This window comes from Myotis yumanensis, unplaced genomic scaffold (assembly GCF_028538775.1).
Source record: "Myotis yumanensis isolate MYYU_CA2020_CCGP unplaced genomic scaffold, mMyoYum1.0.hap1 SCAF_7, whole genome shotgun sequence".
Taxonomy (NCBI): Eukaryota; Metazoa; Chordata; class Mammalia; order Chiroptera; family Vespertilionidae; genus Myotis; species Myotis yumanensis.
Window position 1 is genome coordinate 63,711,184 of NW_027223758.1, and position 17,628 is coordinate 63,728,811.

The 17,628-nt window shown below is 39.6% G+C and overlaps 1 protein-coding gene across 3 annotated transcripts in view; it reads right to left on the bottom strand.

Moving 5' to 3' along the window:
- AFG3L2 (AFG3 like matrix AAA peptidase subunit 2) overlaps positions 1 to 17,628 on the bottom strand; it is a 53,838-nt gene that overhangs the window by 2,722 nt on the left and 33,488 nt on the right. For all 3 annotated transcript variants that reach the window (XM_070420692.1, XM_070420691.1, XM_070420690.1), the window contains 7 exons: positions 16,942 to 17,095; positions 15,786 to 15,893; positions 15,553 to 15,678; positions 12,622 to 12,732; positions 9,378 to 9,493; positions 4,927 to 5,127; positions 2,191 to 2,385 (listed from right to left, as the gene is read on the bottom strand). In XM_070420692.1, coding sequence (XP_070276793.1) covers positions 2,191 to 2,385; positions 4,927 to 5,127; positions 9,378 to 9,493; positions 12,622 to 12,732; positions 15,553 to 15,678; positions 15,786 to 15,893; positions 16,942 to 17,095 — 1,011 coding nt within the window. The remainder of the gene's footprint in view (positions 1 to 2,190; positions 2,386 to 4,926; positions 5,128 to 9,377; positions 9,494 to 12,621; positions 12,733 to 15,552; positions 15,679 to 15,785; positions 15,894 to 16,941; positions 17,096 to 17,628) is intronic.

Below are 17,628 nucleotides of genomic sequence, written 5' to 3' on the forward strand. Positions count from 1 at the left end.
GAGGCAGTACCTGGTACACATACCATACTAAACTAAGTGAATGCTAGCTGATTAGTCTTATTCTCCTAAATCTTGACCTTAGATGGGTAAACTGAGGCCCAGAAATTGGAAGGCATTTGCTGTAGCAGCAAAGGCTCCAGCCACTTCTCCACTTGATGGCTCCTGGCTGGCTCCACATTATTCTTAATGGACTTAATTTTCTGATGGACTAGGCAGAATTTCAGAACTCTATGGTGTTTCAAGATCTGAGGATTACTTTTCCCTTCACCAACAGTGACTTCTTTGTTAGCACTGTCAGTACACATACTGCACATATGGAAGGGTAAGTAACTGAGTGTATTCTCTGGACCCATCTGAGCATCTATGGTGTGCATGTGGAATCCCCGAGCTGGTCATCTCATTTCGGTGAGCACTTCCGCCCTCTATTGTCTTTTACAGCTCATTTTTCTCTTAACAATTGGCTGTAGGGGGATAACCAACAAATCCTGTATCTGGTCTGGACCTCCTATCCATATATCACTTGCAAATGCCTACTGCTTATGTCCTCTTGGATGTCAAGGCTGAATCCCTCCCCCGTTCCCACCCCAGGCTGTATTTGCCAATAGGAGGAGCACTGGAGTCAATCCTAGGGCTTTCCTCCCATCCATTCTCCACTTAATAAATCTTACTCACTTAAATCAGCAACTCTTGGTTTTTTAGATGTCACCACCAGCACCATGTCAGGAATGTTACACATGCCTGCAACAGCTCTGAGCTGGTCTCTGTTCTAGTCTCTTCCATCCCACTGCTGCCACAATCTCCTTTTAAGTGATGAACTTGAATCATTTCTACTTAAGATTCTTTAAAGACTCCCTCCCATAAAACAAGGCAGTTAGATTAGACCATTTTGAAAGTCACTTTTATGCCTAAAATTATGTTTCTAAATTTTCCACCTGGCTTTTGAGGACCTGGGTACTGCAGTCTCCCTTTCCCCCATTATCTGCTCCAGGCAGGCCGGCCCAATCCTGCCTTCCTCCCCATACCCTTCTCTGCTCAGCTCTGTTCAGCAGGCCTCCATGCTGAGAGCTCCTTTCCCACTGACCAGAAGCTGACTATCCTTCCAGGTAAAACTAAGCCCTGTGTTCTACACAAAGCCTTCTCTGACCACTGTTCTCTCTCGGAGCTCCTGCTGCATGCTTTCTGGCGTTTCACAGACACTAGCTCTCTCCTAATTACACTGCAGTTTTGTGAAAAGATGTCATGGATTTTTAGAATTGCACAGCACAGCGCAGGCTCACAGAAGGCTTCTCTGAAGACTTGCTTATGAATAGTCTACTTTAGAATATTCTTTTATCATGTCAATCCCTTATCAGGTTTCTTCATCTGTGTTTTTCTCATTAGAGTGAAGAATGTTCAAAGAACAAAATTATAATTTTGGTGGCATGGGGTCTGAATAATTAAGAATTTACTAGATGCAAGAAATCCACTGAATTAAAAAAGGATCCGTGCCTTTTGCAGGTGCTATCCAAATGAGGAACAATGAAACACATGAAGCATGTTTATCCATGGATGCATATAATTAAGCCAAATGTAGTTTTCATGTGTTGACTTCCTGCTTATCAAGTTTAGCTAATTCTCTATGTGCCCTTTCATCTGTCACTTACTACTAATTCCAGAGGTGAAAAACAATGGTAAATTTCTATTAGTCCATTGCGTTCCACACTTAGGAGTACAGCAGGGCCTCAAATAATGTTGTTTCATTCAATGCTGTTTTGTTATAACGTTGATGTGAGGCCACAGGAACTTAACTCGTGTTTATATTAATTAGCCTATGGTAAAACTGGTTTCATTATATGTCATTTCACTTAAGGTTGCAGAAACTGTCAATGATATTAACCAAGGATTTACTATATTGGTAAAATACCTGGTGAGGAAGAGTACAGATTCAATTGTTTATTGGGTAACTATTAATAGACTTCATGAATCCCTCACTCATATTCTTAAGAGCCACAAAAGCTGGGATCATGCCCACTTTTGCTTATTACCATATTCCCACCACCTCAGAAGCAAAACAGACACAGAAACATCAGAATGAAGGAGTTAGCCAGATACGAGAAATGCTGACTTCTATAAACCCACCAAGAGTCAATTATCACTTTGAACTTTTCCTGCAAAACTGGGTTTAGAATTATTTGTACAATTGGCACCTACCTTCTCCACATCGGCTTTCTTTTCTGTGAGAAGAGCTACTGTTCTTTTATAAGCATCATTAATAAGTATTCGTACTTCGTCATCTATCAGTCTTGCTGTGGCTTCACTATAAGGTTTCTCTAATACCATGTCACCCTGACGTGGGAGGTCAAAGGAGATTTGCCCAACCTTTTCATTCATGCCAAACTGAACAATCTGAAAAAGAATACATGATTAGTGGTGGATATCCATTTTTGCTGACAGGCTAACATATTTTTATAAAATGCCTGTAAGTTTTTAGAATTAACTTCACACATTTCATTGTAATACTACTCTTTAACCTGGCAAAATCTACATGGCAGCCTTAAGTGGACTGAATGTTCTGTGTACAGAGGCAGCAGTGAATAGTGTTTTAAATTCCTCAATAAGGAATACCAGGCCAGACGCCCATCAACAACAACCTACAACAAAAATCAGGTGAGAAACACGTGGGGGCAAATCCGACAGCTGTAAGACCTGCATGATACTCTCTGAACGAGGGAAGTAGAAAAGAAGCTTCTGACAGACCTGAGAGAGTAAGAACCCCACACCCTCCAGGTTCTTCCTACAAAGAGTGTCACGTCAACCTGAGCACAACTGACCCTGGAAATGGCATTGCATTTCCCGTTCCCCGAGTCCATAGGGCTAGGAAGTGGTTGGTCCAGTCTGGGCCATAAGAGCCCAAAGCTAACAAGAAGCCCCTCGTTAAGAAGCAGCTTCAGGATTATTAACAAGACAAGTAATAACAAGTATTGGAGAGGCTGTGGAGAAAAAGGAACCCTCATTCACTTCTGGTGGGAATGTATACATACAGCCCTATGGAAAATAATATGGAAGTCCCTCAAAAAATTAAGAACAGAATTACCATATGACCCAGCAACCCCTCTTCTGGACATCTACCCGAAAAATTTGAAAGCATTTATTCACAAAGATATATGTACCCCTATGTTCACTGCAGCATTACTCACAGTGGCCAAGATATGGAGACAAAGTGTCCTTTGATAGAGGACTGGATAAAGAAGATGTGGTACAAATACGCAATGGAAGACTACTCAGCCGTAAGAAAAGATGAATACTGCCATTTGCGACAACACAGATGGACCCTGAGAATATTATGCTAAGCGAAATAAGTCAGAAAAGGCCATGAACCATATGAGTTCACTCATGTGTGGGATATAAAACAAACTCATAGACACAGACAATAGTATGGTGATTAGGGGGGGTCATACAGGGTAAAGGGGGCTAAATATATGGTAACGGAAAATGATTGGTCTTTCAGTGGTAGGCACACAATGCAATATACAAATAATGTACCACAGAAATGTACACTTGAAACCTATATGATCCGAGCAACCAAAGTCACCCCATATATTTAAATTAAAACAAGAAAAAAGCAAAAAGCAGCCACTTCTGGAAGTAAAATCCAAACTGACTAGAAAAGGGAAGGCCCAAATAAAAGTGAGGAGCAGGAACCGAGCCAGGAGGACCCCAAAAGTAGTAGGCCATGTTTTTTAAAACTTTATGAAAACATCAGAAAAGGGAATTCTAAAGCTATCAAAATAGAAAAGCTGGCTGTCCTAATCTTCCTCCTTCCTAAGATGCCAGGAAAAGATTTAATGTAAAATGAACAATAAAAAATCCCTTATGAAGTTATTCTGAGAAGAAAAAAGAGCCGAACCGGTTTGGCTCAGTGGATAGAGCGTCGGCCTGCGGACTGAAGGGTCCCAGGTTCGATTCCGGTCAAGGGCATGTACTGTGGTTGCGGGCACATCCCCAGTGGGGGGTGTGCAGGAGGCAGCTGGTCGATGTTTCTCTCTCATCGATGTTTCTGACTCTCTGTTCCTCTCCCTTCCTCTCTGTAAAAAATCAATAAAATACATTAAAAAAAAAAAAACTTGGAAATTACAATATTTAAAAAAAAAAAAAAGAAAAAGAAAAAAGAGCAGCAGAATAATGTCTCCATAGATAAGGAAAGCAGGATGGAAAGACGCCCATAAACAGATGAAAGCTATAGCCTATACTCCAGAAAAGGCTAAAAGAAAACAGAAAAATGATAGAAAATGTAGAATAACATAAATCAGAATCAGAAAAGCTCAGATGAGGTGCTAGAACAGTGATGGCGAACCTTTTGAGCTCGGCGTGTCAGCATTTTGAAAAACCCTAACTTAACTCTGGTGCCGTGTCACATATAAAAATTTTTTGGTATTTGCAACCATACTAAAACAAAGACTTATTTTTTTTGATATTTATTTACATATTTAAATGCCATTTAACAAAGAAAAATCAACCAAAAAAATGAGTTCGCGTGTCACCTCTGACATGAGTGTCACAGGTTCGCCATCACTGTGCTGGAATGGAAAAAGATATAAAAATTATTTTAAAAATAAAGATTAAGCCAGAAACAACACGAGCAAACAAATACAACAAATAATGTCCTAAGAAATAGAAGGTAAAGACAACAGAAAAAAATCATATGCATCATTAAAAGATTTGAGAAAGTGACAGACCCAGAAGAGCTGACATACGAGGAACAGGAGTGCCCCCCAAAAGTCATTTCTTTTCATAAGTTTTGATTGCTTTACAATGGATTTCTTTGAAGAAATAATCTTGGCCTGAGAAGCCTAAACCAGTCGAACACAGTGGTATTGTTTCAGAGCCTCTCAGAAATGACCATTTCTCAGCAACGTGAGATGAAGAAGCACTCCGTTTCATACTTACTTGGGCATAGGCACTCTGAGTCACTTTTTTCAAGTCATCTTGAGCACCAGTTGTAATTTTTCCAAAGAAGATTTCTTCTGACACCCGGCCACCCAGAGTCATGCACATCCTATCCAAGAGCTGCTCTTTGGTGTACAGGTATTGTTCTCTGGGTAAATACTGAGCATAACCCAGACCTTTGCCCCTTGGAATGATGGACACCTGACAAATACAAAACAGAAAAACTGTTGGAGATTCCACTACCAAATGTAGACTTGATCACAGCATTTACAGATAGATAAACTCACTTATAAAAAAAAAAGCACAGCCCTGACCAGTTTGGCTCAGTGGATAGAGTGTCGGCCTGTGGACTGAAGGGTCCTAGGTTCGATTCCGGTCAAGGTCATGTACATTGGTTGCGGGCACATCCCCAGTAGGGGGTGTACAAGAGGCAGCTGAATCGATGTTTCTCTCTCATCGATGTTTCTAACTCTCTATCACTCTCCTCCCTTCCTCTCTGTAAAAAATCAATAAAATCTATTAAAAAAAAAAAAGCACAGCAGTTGGGGAATCCATCAGCTTTGGCTAAATGAGATCGAGCAGGAATGACTGTGCAGAAGTATTTTCTCTTAGGATAACTTTACCTTAAGAGTTCTAGAAATTGTCTTTTTATAAACTCAATTAAAATGATTCAGTCTTGACAAAAAGGCTGCTGGCATGTGGTGACTCCTGAGAGCTTGAATACAGTGAAGGCTCCATTCAACTTGACTGTCAGCCATGGCCACGCCCTCTTTGTTCCAGGAGGCAGGTATGGCTGACCAGGGCACTCAACAGTTTTCATTTTCTTTTCTAGTCCTCTTTTTGCAATTGAATAAATTCCTTTAATTTTCAAAAAATCCACTTTATTAAGGGATGATTTACATGTAAAAAATGCACCCATTTAAAGTATACAGTTCAATGCGTTTTTTTTTTCCATTTTGGAAGCACTTTTTATTTTTATTTTTAAATATTTTTATTGATTTCAAAGAGGAAGGGAGAGGGAGAGAGAAATAGAAACATCAACGATGAGAATCATTGATCGGCTGCCTCCCGCGTGCCCCACAGTGGGGATCGAGCCCGAAACCCGGGCATGTACCCTTGACCGGAATTGAACCTGCGACCCTTCAATCCGCAGGCTGATACTCTAACTTTTACTTATTTTAAACAACTCTTCAGTTTCTGAAGAATTTGGGTGGCTCTAATTATACCTGAATACTGACATATAAAACATGAATTGTAAGGCCTGGAGAGAACACATCACTCTCCTCCCTTCCTCTCTGTAAAAAATCAATAAAATCTATTAAAAAAAAAAAAAAGCACAGCAGTTGGGCAATCCATCAGCTTTAGCTAAATGAGATCGACGGAGCTGCTTATTTATGAGTTAATAACACGCAGTTGTGCAAAAACTTGCTCTTGAGTCATTAATTTCTAAGATCAATGAGTTTTGACAAACTTAAGCTCTTACCACACAATGAAAGATACAAAATACTCTTTATTCTCCCAAAGTTCCCTTGTGCCCCTCTGTATTCAACCCTTCCCCCACTCCCAGGCAACTGCACATATGCTTTCAGGCCCTATGGATTAGTTACAATTTCTAGAACTGCATATCAATGGAAGCATACAGTATGTGCTTCATTGTGTCTGGTTTCTCTCCGTTTCTGAGGTTCACCCCCACTATTGTTTTTCTCATTTTCACTGCTGTGTAGCACTCCATTGTCTAAACATACCAAATATACATTTCATTCTTGAACATCAGGGTTGTTTCCAGTTTATTGCTATTATGAATGAAGTGGTGTAAGTCTTTGTGTGGACATTATGTTTTAATTTCTCTTGGGTAAATATCTTTGATCATATGGAAGCATTTATAAGAAATTGCCACACTGTTCCCCAAAATGACAGTACCATTTCACATTTCCATCAGCAATATATGAGTTCTAGTTGCTTCACCTTCTTACCAATCCTTAAGGACGGGCTTTAAAATTTTAACCATTTGGTATTTCCTTGAGGTTTAATTTGCACTTCCCTGATGACTAATGATATCGAGTATCTTAATGTGCTAATGTCTATTCATATACCATCTTTTGTGAAGTATATGCTCAAATCTTTTATATAACTTACTAGGTTGTTTGTTTTGTTATTATTGAGTTGGCGTTTTTTTAATCCTCACCTAAGGATATGTTTATTAATGTTAGAAAGGAAGAGAAAGAGAGACAGAGAAAAGAAACACTGATCAGTTGCTTCCTGCATGTGCCCCATCAGGGGATCAAACCCACAACCTTTTGGTATATAGGACGATGCTCCAACCAACTGAGCCACCCGGCCAAGGCATTATTATTGAGTTTTAAGAGGTACTTTGTTTTGTTTTTTCAATATATTCTAGATACAATTCCTTTTTCATATGTGTGTACTGCCAAGTAGTTTCAGTATGTGTGGCTTGCCTTTCATTTTCTTTTCTTTTTTTTTAAAATATATTTTATTGATTTTTTACAGAGAGGAAGGGAGAGAGATAGTTAGAAACATCGATGAGAGAGAAACATCGACCAGCCGCCTCCTGCACATCTCCCACTGGGGATATGCCCGCAACCCAGGTACATGCCCTTGACCGGAATCGAACCCGGGACCCCTCAGTCCGCAGGCCGACGCTCTAACCACTGAGCCAAACCGGTTTCGGCTCATTTTCTTAATGGTATCTTTCAAAGGCAAAGTTTTTAAGTTTGATGAGATTCCATTTATTAACTGTTTTTGTGGTTATTATTTTTTTTATTGCTTAAAGTATTACAAAGAGTATTACATATGTCTCCTTCCCCCCACCCCGCCCTTGACATTCCCCCGGCCTCCCCTACCCCAGTGGCTTGTGTCCAGTGTGGTTCATGATTTTTGTGTCCTATGAAATTTCTGATTACCCACAGTTACAAAGACTTTTTCCTAACTTTTTTTCCTAGAAGTTTTATAGTTTTAGTTTTATGATCTATTTCAAATTACTTTTTTACATATGATGTAAGGGTCAACGTTTACTTTCTTTCATATAAACATTGAGCTGCCAGAACCATTTGTTGGTAAGACAATCCTTCCCACCTTCAATAACCTAGGTATCTCTGTTGAAAATCAATGAACCAATTATGTATGAAGGTTTATTTCTGGACTCTATTCCATCTCACTGATCTAAGTATTAAGTTCTCTCATCATTATTAGTCTTCATTGCTGTAGCTGTATACAAAGTCTAAAATTGGTGAGTGTAATCCTTTCACCTTAATTGTCCTGACTATTTTAGCTAATACCTGCAATTCTATATAAATTCCTACCCTGTATTTTGATAAATTTACCCCTATGTATTTCATGCTTTTGGATACTGTTGTAAATGAAATGAGTTTTTTAAAATTTCATCTTTCAATTATTCATTGCTAATATACAGAAATACATTTGAACTTTGTATATGGACCTTAAATTCTGTAGCCATGCCCTAACTGGTTTGGCTCAGTGGATAGAGCATCGGCCTGAGGACTGAAGGGTCCCAGGCTCGATTCCGGTCAAGGGCATGTACCTTGGTTGCGGGCACATCCCCAGTAGAGGGTGTGCAGGAGGCAGCTGATCGATGCTTCTCTCTCATCGATGTTTCTAACTCTCTATCCCTCTCCCTTCCTCTCTGTAAAAAATCAATAAAAATATATTTTAAAAAAATTTCTGTAGCCATAATTCCACTTACTAGTTCTAGCCACTTCTTTTAGATTATTTAGGATGTTTTGTGTACACTTTTAATGTTGTCTTCTCTGTGGTCTCCTTGTTTCAGGGACCCTCTCCCACTCAATTTCCAGTTGTCCCAACACAGGAAGTCAGTTGCGTTGCTTCCTGTTATCCATGCTGCACCAGTTTGGGGAATACACTCAGTTGAAAAAGCAGAAAAAGTAACAGTATTACTTGGTACAGCATCGCTTTGGTCTCTGCTTACTTTCCCAGGCTCTCTGGGAATCCCTCTGCATGCATAGTTTAGTAGTCAGCCAGGGCATTTTTACTTGGATTTGGGTTTCACCCCCTCTGTAGTGTTCTTGCTTCCAGGATTTCCCTGTTAAATTTCAAATTTTCTTCCAACCCTGAACTTTCTCCTCTGGCACCTCAACATGGTAAAGCCAGCATTTTCCACCACTGGAAAACCCTCAGGCAAGAAAGCCACAAGCACCCAATTCTAAGCCATTGTAGCTGCTACTTTCTGAGAGTAAATGCTCCTCAGTTTTAGTCTGCTTTTGGAAACTTTTCAGTCCCTTTGAATAGTAGTTTTCTTTCCAAAACTTTATAACTTATCTGTGGGAGAGTTTGTGTAACCACTTTATCCCTCTGTTATTACTAGATGTTTTTGCTAAATTTCTTTAAATTTAAACATCACATCTATTTATCCTTTGAGGGAGTGCAATTTTCTCCTGTTCAAACAACTTCTTTACCTTTAGAAGTGGGTCTGCATGTTCCAGATACCAGCCGGCAACTGCGTGACCTGCCTCATGGTACGCCACAGTTTTCTTCTCCTCGGGCTGCAGAACCTGGGTTTTTTTCTCTAAGCCTGACAAAAACAAAAAAACAAACCACTTTTATGTTAGTGACACTGACATAAAAAGAGTTATACAATATTTTACAATGCCGTATCTAAAAGGTGATTTAGAGATTAAGATGCTTTAACAATCCAAAAATTATCAATCAAGGTCAGAATAAAAATAAAGAATCAACTTCAAAATACACCCAGCTAAAGGGAAAATGCAGTCACAACCCCTACCCCTAGGCCCACTTTTTTCCTCTTTCCCACTCTTTTGAGCCACATATACTGTTTAGGGACATAATAAAATTCAGCACTTAAGTCAACTTAAAACATACAATTCATAGAAAACGAAGTCCAGAAAGAACTCACTGCTAGTCTAAGTATTCAGGGAAAGTGCCTACTCTGTTCCTGATGGAGGGTAGACGATAGATCAGGACATACTGACTCAGAGAGTTAGTTAGGCTGCAGCACCCAACACACTCAACAAAGAGCCCAAGGGGTTCCAAGAGCCAGACAAAGCAGCAGCAGGTAGACCAGAGAAGATGAACCCCAGGAGACTGGAGCTGGGCCTGTGTGCCCACTACAGAGCTGAAGGGCCCCTAACCTATGCACAACTCTTCTTTGGCCTGGATAAAGGTGGATGCTGAACCTCGTATGCACCTCTGTAATGCAGAAACTAACTACAGTTTGTACTAATACAGATCATCACACCAAGACAAAAGTAGTTTTGTTGTGTTCAAGATAACTAGAATTTCTCAACTGATAACACATTAAGGCAGGGGTCCTCAAACTACGGCCCGCGGGCCACATGCAAATACAGATATTGTATTTGTTCCCGTTTTGTTTTTTTACTTCAAAATAAGATATGTGCAGTGTGCATAGGAATTTGTTCATAGTTTTTTTTTAAACTATAGTCCGGCCCTCCAACGGTCTGAGGGACAGTGAACTGGCCCCCCTGTTTAAAAAGTTTGAGGACCCCTGCATTAAGGAGTCTAGAAGATTAAAAAAAAAAAAGAGAGAGAGCGAGAGAGTGCTATGTTCCCGATAACACAACATAAGACAAGTATATATATACCATAGGTGGAAAGTATATCCAAGGGTGGGAAGTTATAAAGGCTGTGTTAAAACAAGGCCTTTGTTTTCCAGAAATAAGCAGTTCTTACTTACCTGAAAAACAAAAGCTTCCCCCATAGTTTATCATTGGAATTTTTCATTTTCAGTATATTATTACAGAACAAGGACTGCCCATGACTGGTTCACAATGGCTGAACTTGAACAAGTGTCCACCCACCTCAGAGCAAGGTCTCCTACTCCACCTGCCACCCTGTTTTCTTTCACACTCTCACTTTGTACTAAGCACTGATAGCATCGCTCTGACTTAAAAGGCACAAATATGCCCTAGCTGGTTTGGCTCAGTAGATAGAGTGTTGGACTGCTGACTGAAGGGTCCCAGGTTCAATTCCAGTCAGGGGCACATGCCCGGGTTGCGGGCTCAATCCCCAGTTGGGGGCATGTAGGAGGCAGCCAATCAATGATTCTCTCTCATCATTGATGTTTCTATCTCTCTCTCCCTTTCCCTTCCTCTCTAAAATCAATAAAAATATATATTTTTTTAAAGGCACAAATATGCAGATTTCACATGTTTCTGTAATGATTTAATTCCATCTACAACTCTACATTTTAGATTTTTCCTTTTCATTAACACATTTCTAGAATAAGTGGTCTACTTATTTATTCAAGAGTTAGTTATTTAGCACATAACCCAGGTTGAGCACACGGCTATTCTAGCTTTAGATCCTCACTGTAATCTCCATTAATCTGGCTTTGTATTCTCCACTCAAATCAAACTGTCACATCAATAGTCACCAAGAACAGTCGCACTGCCAAATCCAAACATCTGTCTCCCTAACATCCCATCACTTGATCCTGCTGCCAACTCTTCCTTAATAAGCATGTCTTTGCCCTTGGCTCCCTTCTCCTCCACCTGAGTCTCCTTTAATGGTACGTCTTCCTTGTCTTATGCGTTGATGCACCTTCTGGGTCTGTAGCATACAGCTTTGGTGACTTTGCTGACTCACTTTTCTCCCCTCTGCTACCAAATGTGAACATCCGGCCATGCTTACTATGTGAGTCCCTGTTCCTCCTACTAGGCACCTGCTCCCTGAGCCTCTCATCCCAGGAACCCAGCCTGAACCCCTGTAGTGCTCCAGAATCCCATTGGACACCCTGCATCTCAGACTCAGCACGTCATTTTCTGCCAAACCAGCTGCCTCAGAGCCCCCTGCAGCTGATTTAAAATCAATAAAATATATTTTAAAATTAAAAAATAAATAAATAAAATTAAAAAAAATAAAAAGTCCTCGAGGTCAACATTCAAGGCTTTCTAAAGTCTAGACTTAAATACCTTTCTTCAACCTTGCCTTGCGTTCCACAGGACTTGAGTTTGATCAGTTTACTTTCCCTCCAGGAAACACAGGGTGTATGTAACACTATTTCCAAACCACCTTCTCTTCATGCCACTTTCACAAGGTTTCCCATTTGTCTACTGAACCCAGTTTAAATCCCACCTCTTCTGTGCAGCCCTCTTGACTGCAATCTTTGGACTCCTTCAAATGCCCAAGTTTTTGAATTGCTAATTATGTTTCTATGAATATTAAGTTGCAAGCATTCTAAAAAGCAAGGAAAACACATTATGCCATCACCGGGCTGGGAGGGTGAGCATTTCCTGATTAAACAGTCATTGGAGCTGTTTATCCATCACCTATATCTAGCATAGAACACATTTAACTCATGAGATGAACTTTTTGGAAATAGGAAGATTGTGAGCATTTATAAAGAACTAGATTGGAAAAAACAAGAAAGAAAACAACAACCAGATTGGTATAATTCAAGGGAAGACACCTCATTCACTGCTAGCTACCCATGTGAATGAGGCTGCCATTGCCATCTGACTCACCCAACACCTACACCACCCATCTCCATGCAGACCGCAGAGGAGGGAAGGGGTTCGCAATACCACAGGAACACAGCAGGTGCACGGTGAGCCCACAGCTAGGGAAATGTACCTTTCTTTGCTTCTAGATCTTGCCAAAAAATCCCTGGCCTCAAATTCATCTTATCAGCCTTTTGATTTAAGTTACATTCAGTTGCCTTACCACCAATCACTCGTTCAATTGCTTGTTCAAAGTGTTTCTGGTTTATGGAATCTGAAAGGTGTCTCGCAGCAATCAAAGCAGCTTCATTACAGACATTAGCCACATCAGCTCCTACAAAATGAATATACAGAATAGCTTACCTACCAAATCCATATACTCAAACTGATTAGTCACACATTACGGATAACTAAATCCATAGTCAATTTCTCAATCAGCAGATTGGATAAGGGTTTTATGTAAATACAATTCAGTTTCATTGATGATAACCCTAAGGTATTCTAGCATTCTAGTAACAGCCTGATAATCCTGGCCCAGTGAACTGAGGTAGAAGTATTAGTAGTAGTTAAATAGATAATTACAGGCAAATATTTACCTTTACCAGTATATACAATATGGCTCATATAAACAAAGATAGTATTTTAAAATGCTCATTAATTAACTTAGTCCTATCTCTGTTGGGAAAATTACTTATGTGGATATTACACAGTATGCTGAAATAAAATAAAAAACGTAAGCATTAAAATAACCTAGTGCATTCAAACAATGGAAGTTAAACTTGTGAAATGTGCCAAATGCTTTCTAGAGCCATAAGGTTCTTTGAATTAACTTTTCAGACAAAGTATATGATAATACAAATAAACTATAACATAATGTATGTGCTCAGCAAATATTAAAATTTTATAAACTGCAAAGTCCAAAAACAAAAAGCAAATAAAAAGTTAGGACCCTGAAACATTTGAGATATCTATCTTCCTCTAACAATGAACTTGTTATAATCTCCTCATACTTTTTAAATGTTCCTTTTTAATTTTGAGTTTGGAAGAGGGCATAGGGAATCTATCTTGCATAAATGTTTTAAAAACATTTTGCATTTAAAAATTCTTGGAAAAAGCACATTAAAAGATGCTCAACAACATCTTTAGCCGAAACCGGTTTGGCTCAGTGGATGGAGCGTCGGCCTGCGGACTGAAGGGTCCCGGGTTCGATTCCGGTCAAGGGCATGTACCTGGGTTGCGGGCACATCCCCAGTGGGAGATGTGCAGGAGGCAGCTGATCGATGTTTCTCTCTCATCGATGTTTCTGACTCTCTATCTCTCTCCCTTCCACTCTATAAAAAAATCAATAAAATATATTAAAAAAAAACACACAAAAAAAACAACATCTTTACACATTATACAAATACACATCAAACCTTGAGATACCACTTCACACCCACTAGGATGGCTAAAGTAAAAAAGACAGACAATGACAAGTGTTGGTGAGGATGTGAAGAAACTAGAACCCTCATACACTGCAGGTGGGAATGTACAATGGTGCAGCTGCTGTGGAAAACAACTTGGCAGTTTCTCAAAAAGTGATTCAGCAATTCCACTCCTAAGTATATAATCAAGAGAAATGAAAACATATGTCCAAATAAAAATATGTACATGGATTTTAATAGCAACATGATCCACAACAGCCAAGACAGAAACAACCCAAATGTCCATGAACTGATAAATGGATAAATAATATGTGGTAGCCCTAGCTGGTTTGGCTCAGTGGATAGAGCGTCGGCCTGCAGACTGAAGGGTCCCAGATTCAATTCCAGTCAAGGGCACATGCCTGGGTTGTGGGCTCAATCCCTAGTGGGGGGCGTGCAGGAGGCAGCCAATCAATGATTCTTATCATTGATGGTTCTATCTCTCTCTCCCTCTCCTTTCCTCTCTGAAATCAATAGAAATATATTTTAATAATAATAAGTGGTATATCCAAACAATGAAATGTTATTCAGCCATTAAAAAAAAGCATGAAATTCTGACATGTGCTACATGTATGAAGTCTGAAAACTTTACTCTATATGAAAGAAGACAGATACAAAAGACCATCCTATATAATAAAAGGCTAATATGCAAATTGTCCCCTCGACTGGGAGTTCAACCAGGGGGCGGGGCTGGCTGGCCAACGGTCCTCGGCCCCTCCCCCTGGCTGGCCCCACCCCCACCCATGCACGAATTTGGCACCAGGCCTCTAGTCCTATATAAGGGTAATATGCAAATCAACCAAACAGCGGAACAACTAGTCACTGTGACGTGCACTGACCACAAGGGGGCAGATGCTCAATGCAGAAGCTGCCCTCTGGTGGTCAGTGTGCTCCCACAGGGGGAGCACCGCTCAGCCACAAGCCAGGCTGACAGCTGGCGAGTGAGCAGCCCCCCTCCGTGGCAGCATTAAGGATGTCCAAATGTGGCTTAAGCCGTCAGTCAGACATCCCCCGAGGTCTCCCAAACTGGGAAAGGGCATAAGCTGGGCTGAGGGACCCCTCCTCCCCCAAGTACATGAATGTCATGCACCGGGCCTCCAGTGTCATATAATTCTCTATATAGGAGAGTTTAGGATAGAAAAACCTATAGACACAAAAAATAGATTAGGGGTTGCCTAGGGCTAGGAGTGGAAGGAATGGCTGCTTATGGATTCTTTTGGGATGATGAACATGTTTTTAAAAGTTATAGTGATTGGCTTTAAAACTATACTTAATGAATATATTAAAAATCACTGAATTGTACACTTCAACAGAGGTGAATTTGATGGTATCTTAATTTTATCTCAGTACTGAGTTGTTTTAAAAAAACCCAAATAATTTCTGTAACATTAATGGATAAAATGATATGCTGTCAAGGAATTTGTCACAAGTTATCCAGAGATAGAGGGAAGAGGGTGAAGGTATAAAAAAGTTAGATATGAATTAAGAATTGTTCCCAAAGCTAGATGATGGGTGCAGAGGGGTTCGTTACACTATTTTCTCAACTTATATGTTTGAAATTTCCCAAATAAAAAGTAAAAATATATACCTAGGAAGCCCCAAGGTGTGAAGTAACAAAGTGAACTGGTACTTGGCAACTGTCATTGATTTAAAGGACTTATAAACAGTTCAGTAGGTTATTTTCCACTCACCTGAAAACCCTGGGGTTAAGGATGCAAGTTTTCTTGCCAGCTGATCCCTATCCAAGGTACTGTCCAGTTTTAGTGGTCTGAGGTGAACTTTGAAAATAGAGGCTCTTCCTTTTATGTCCGGTGGTCCTTGAGAAATTATTTTTAAGAGGAAAAAAAAAAAAATCAGTGAAACAGTGATATCTTCTGTGAAACTGGACTAACCCTCTTACTGTGAAACTGGAAAACCATCTTACCAATAAAGATTTGCCTATCAAAGCGCCCTGGCCTCATCAGTGCGGGATCTAGTATATCTGGTCGATTGGTGCCTGCCAAAATGACTACATTTGTTGTTGTGTTAAAACCTGAAAAGATAACAAAGGTGCAATTATTAAATGACATGAGGTGGAAAGTAACAGTGTGCCTGTGAAGAATGTATGAGCACTACAGACATAATGCCACTTACTATTTTTTTCCAATTTATTATCCAATGTCTTTTAAGTCACAAACATAAATGATTTTTCTTACTATTCATCTTGTCCTTAATGATACTAGTAATATATGCTAGTAAGACTCAAAACATTAAGAATCAAATTTCTCAAGACAAATGATCAAAGATTTTAATTTATTTAACTAGAAATTCGGATTATATTGTTAATTTTAAAAATGTTTTATAATCAATAAGATTAAAACTTGCAAATTATGTGTCTAAACTCCCTGGGCCATGGGACAGCCATTGCATAAGTGAAGACACCTCCAAACACTTCTCCAGCTAACCTTGCTCAGTTTCCTGGCCATTTCTCAAATGTCAAGGCCATGGCTGCAGAGCCTGTCAAGGCCGAGGCTGCAGGATCTTGGCACCTCAAGAGCTCAGAAGCTAATTTCCCCCAAAGATGGCTCTCTGATTGAAACATGTGGTGCTACTCGTGGACTGACCACCTTCTGATTCTGGATACAATGCCTGCTCAGTAAAGCAAACTGGCTCAATACTCGACACTGCGCCTTTCTGAGCACTCAAGAGCATCCTCATATCTTATAGCATGAAGGACCTGGCACATTCTAAGAATTGGCTTTCCCAAATAAATTTTAAAAAGCTGACTAACATGGAAAGATTGCTACTTTCTAAGTAAAAGTATTCAAAATTTGCCAAATTCACATGTGGTTACAAATGGGTTTTCCTGATGCTTCAAAATCATAAGTAGTTTTGAGAATGAGACTGTAAATCTTTTGTAAATCATTTCACCAATTTTTCTCTTATTCAGTCCCAGATACAAATACCAGCCTTTAAAAAGACTATTTCTTAAAGAAAATGCTTTTTTTCTTTTTGGTACTCAATATGAGCACAAGGATTTTCCTTTGAGATATAATATATAAAGCAGTGTAGTTTAAAATCCAAAAAACTTGAAAATTCACCATCCATTTCCACAAGCAACTGATTAAGTGTATTCTCCTGTTCACTCTGGCCCCCAAAGTTGCCTCTTCCTCTCTTCCTTCCCACAGCATCTATTTCATCAATGAAGAGAATGCAAGGGGCATTCTTCCGAGCAAGGGCAAATAAGTCTCGAACCTGGGTAAAAATAAAAACAATAGAGTCAGTTGACAAATGAATACTATTTATCCTCCTAATAAAAAAAAAACATCAAGTTTCCTGTCCCACAGGAAGAAAATTTTTTGTGTGTGCTATACTATACAGTACATATTTTAAAAGTTACAAGCAGCAAAGAAGTTAAGTGGCAAGTAACTTGGTGGTAGCTGATTTAAGGTGAGCAAATATTATTTCTATAATCTCATAAATTCTTGTATATGTAGTAAGCACTAACAATATCTGCTATTTTTATACCAACAAATTAATAATACATGGTTTTGGCCTACAAAAAGATAACACAGTAGCGCTGTAAACTTTATATTCAGTTTAAAAGTTCAAACTACTCTGAGGTTCACATTTCATGCCTGAGGCCATTACTAACAAGCAGGGACTTACTAAAAGATCTAGGCAAAGCTTACACAGAAAGCAAAGGGTCGCCCTACCCAAGTACACCCGCAATCACCCCAGGGTGTCAGACAGTGCCCTCTCCTCTGCACTGCTGCAACAGGAGCAAT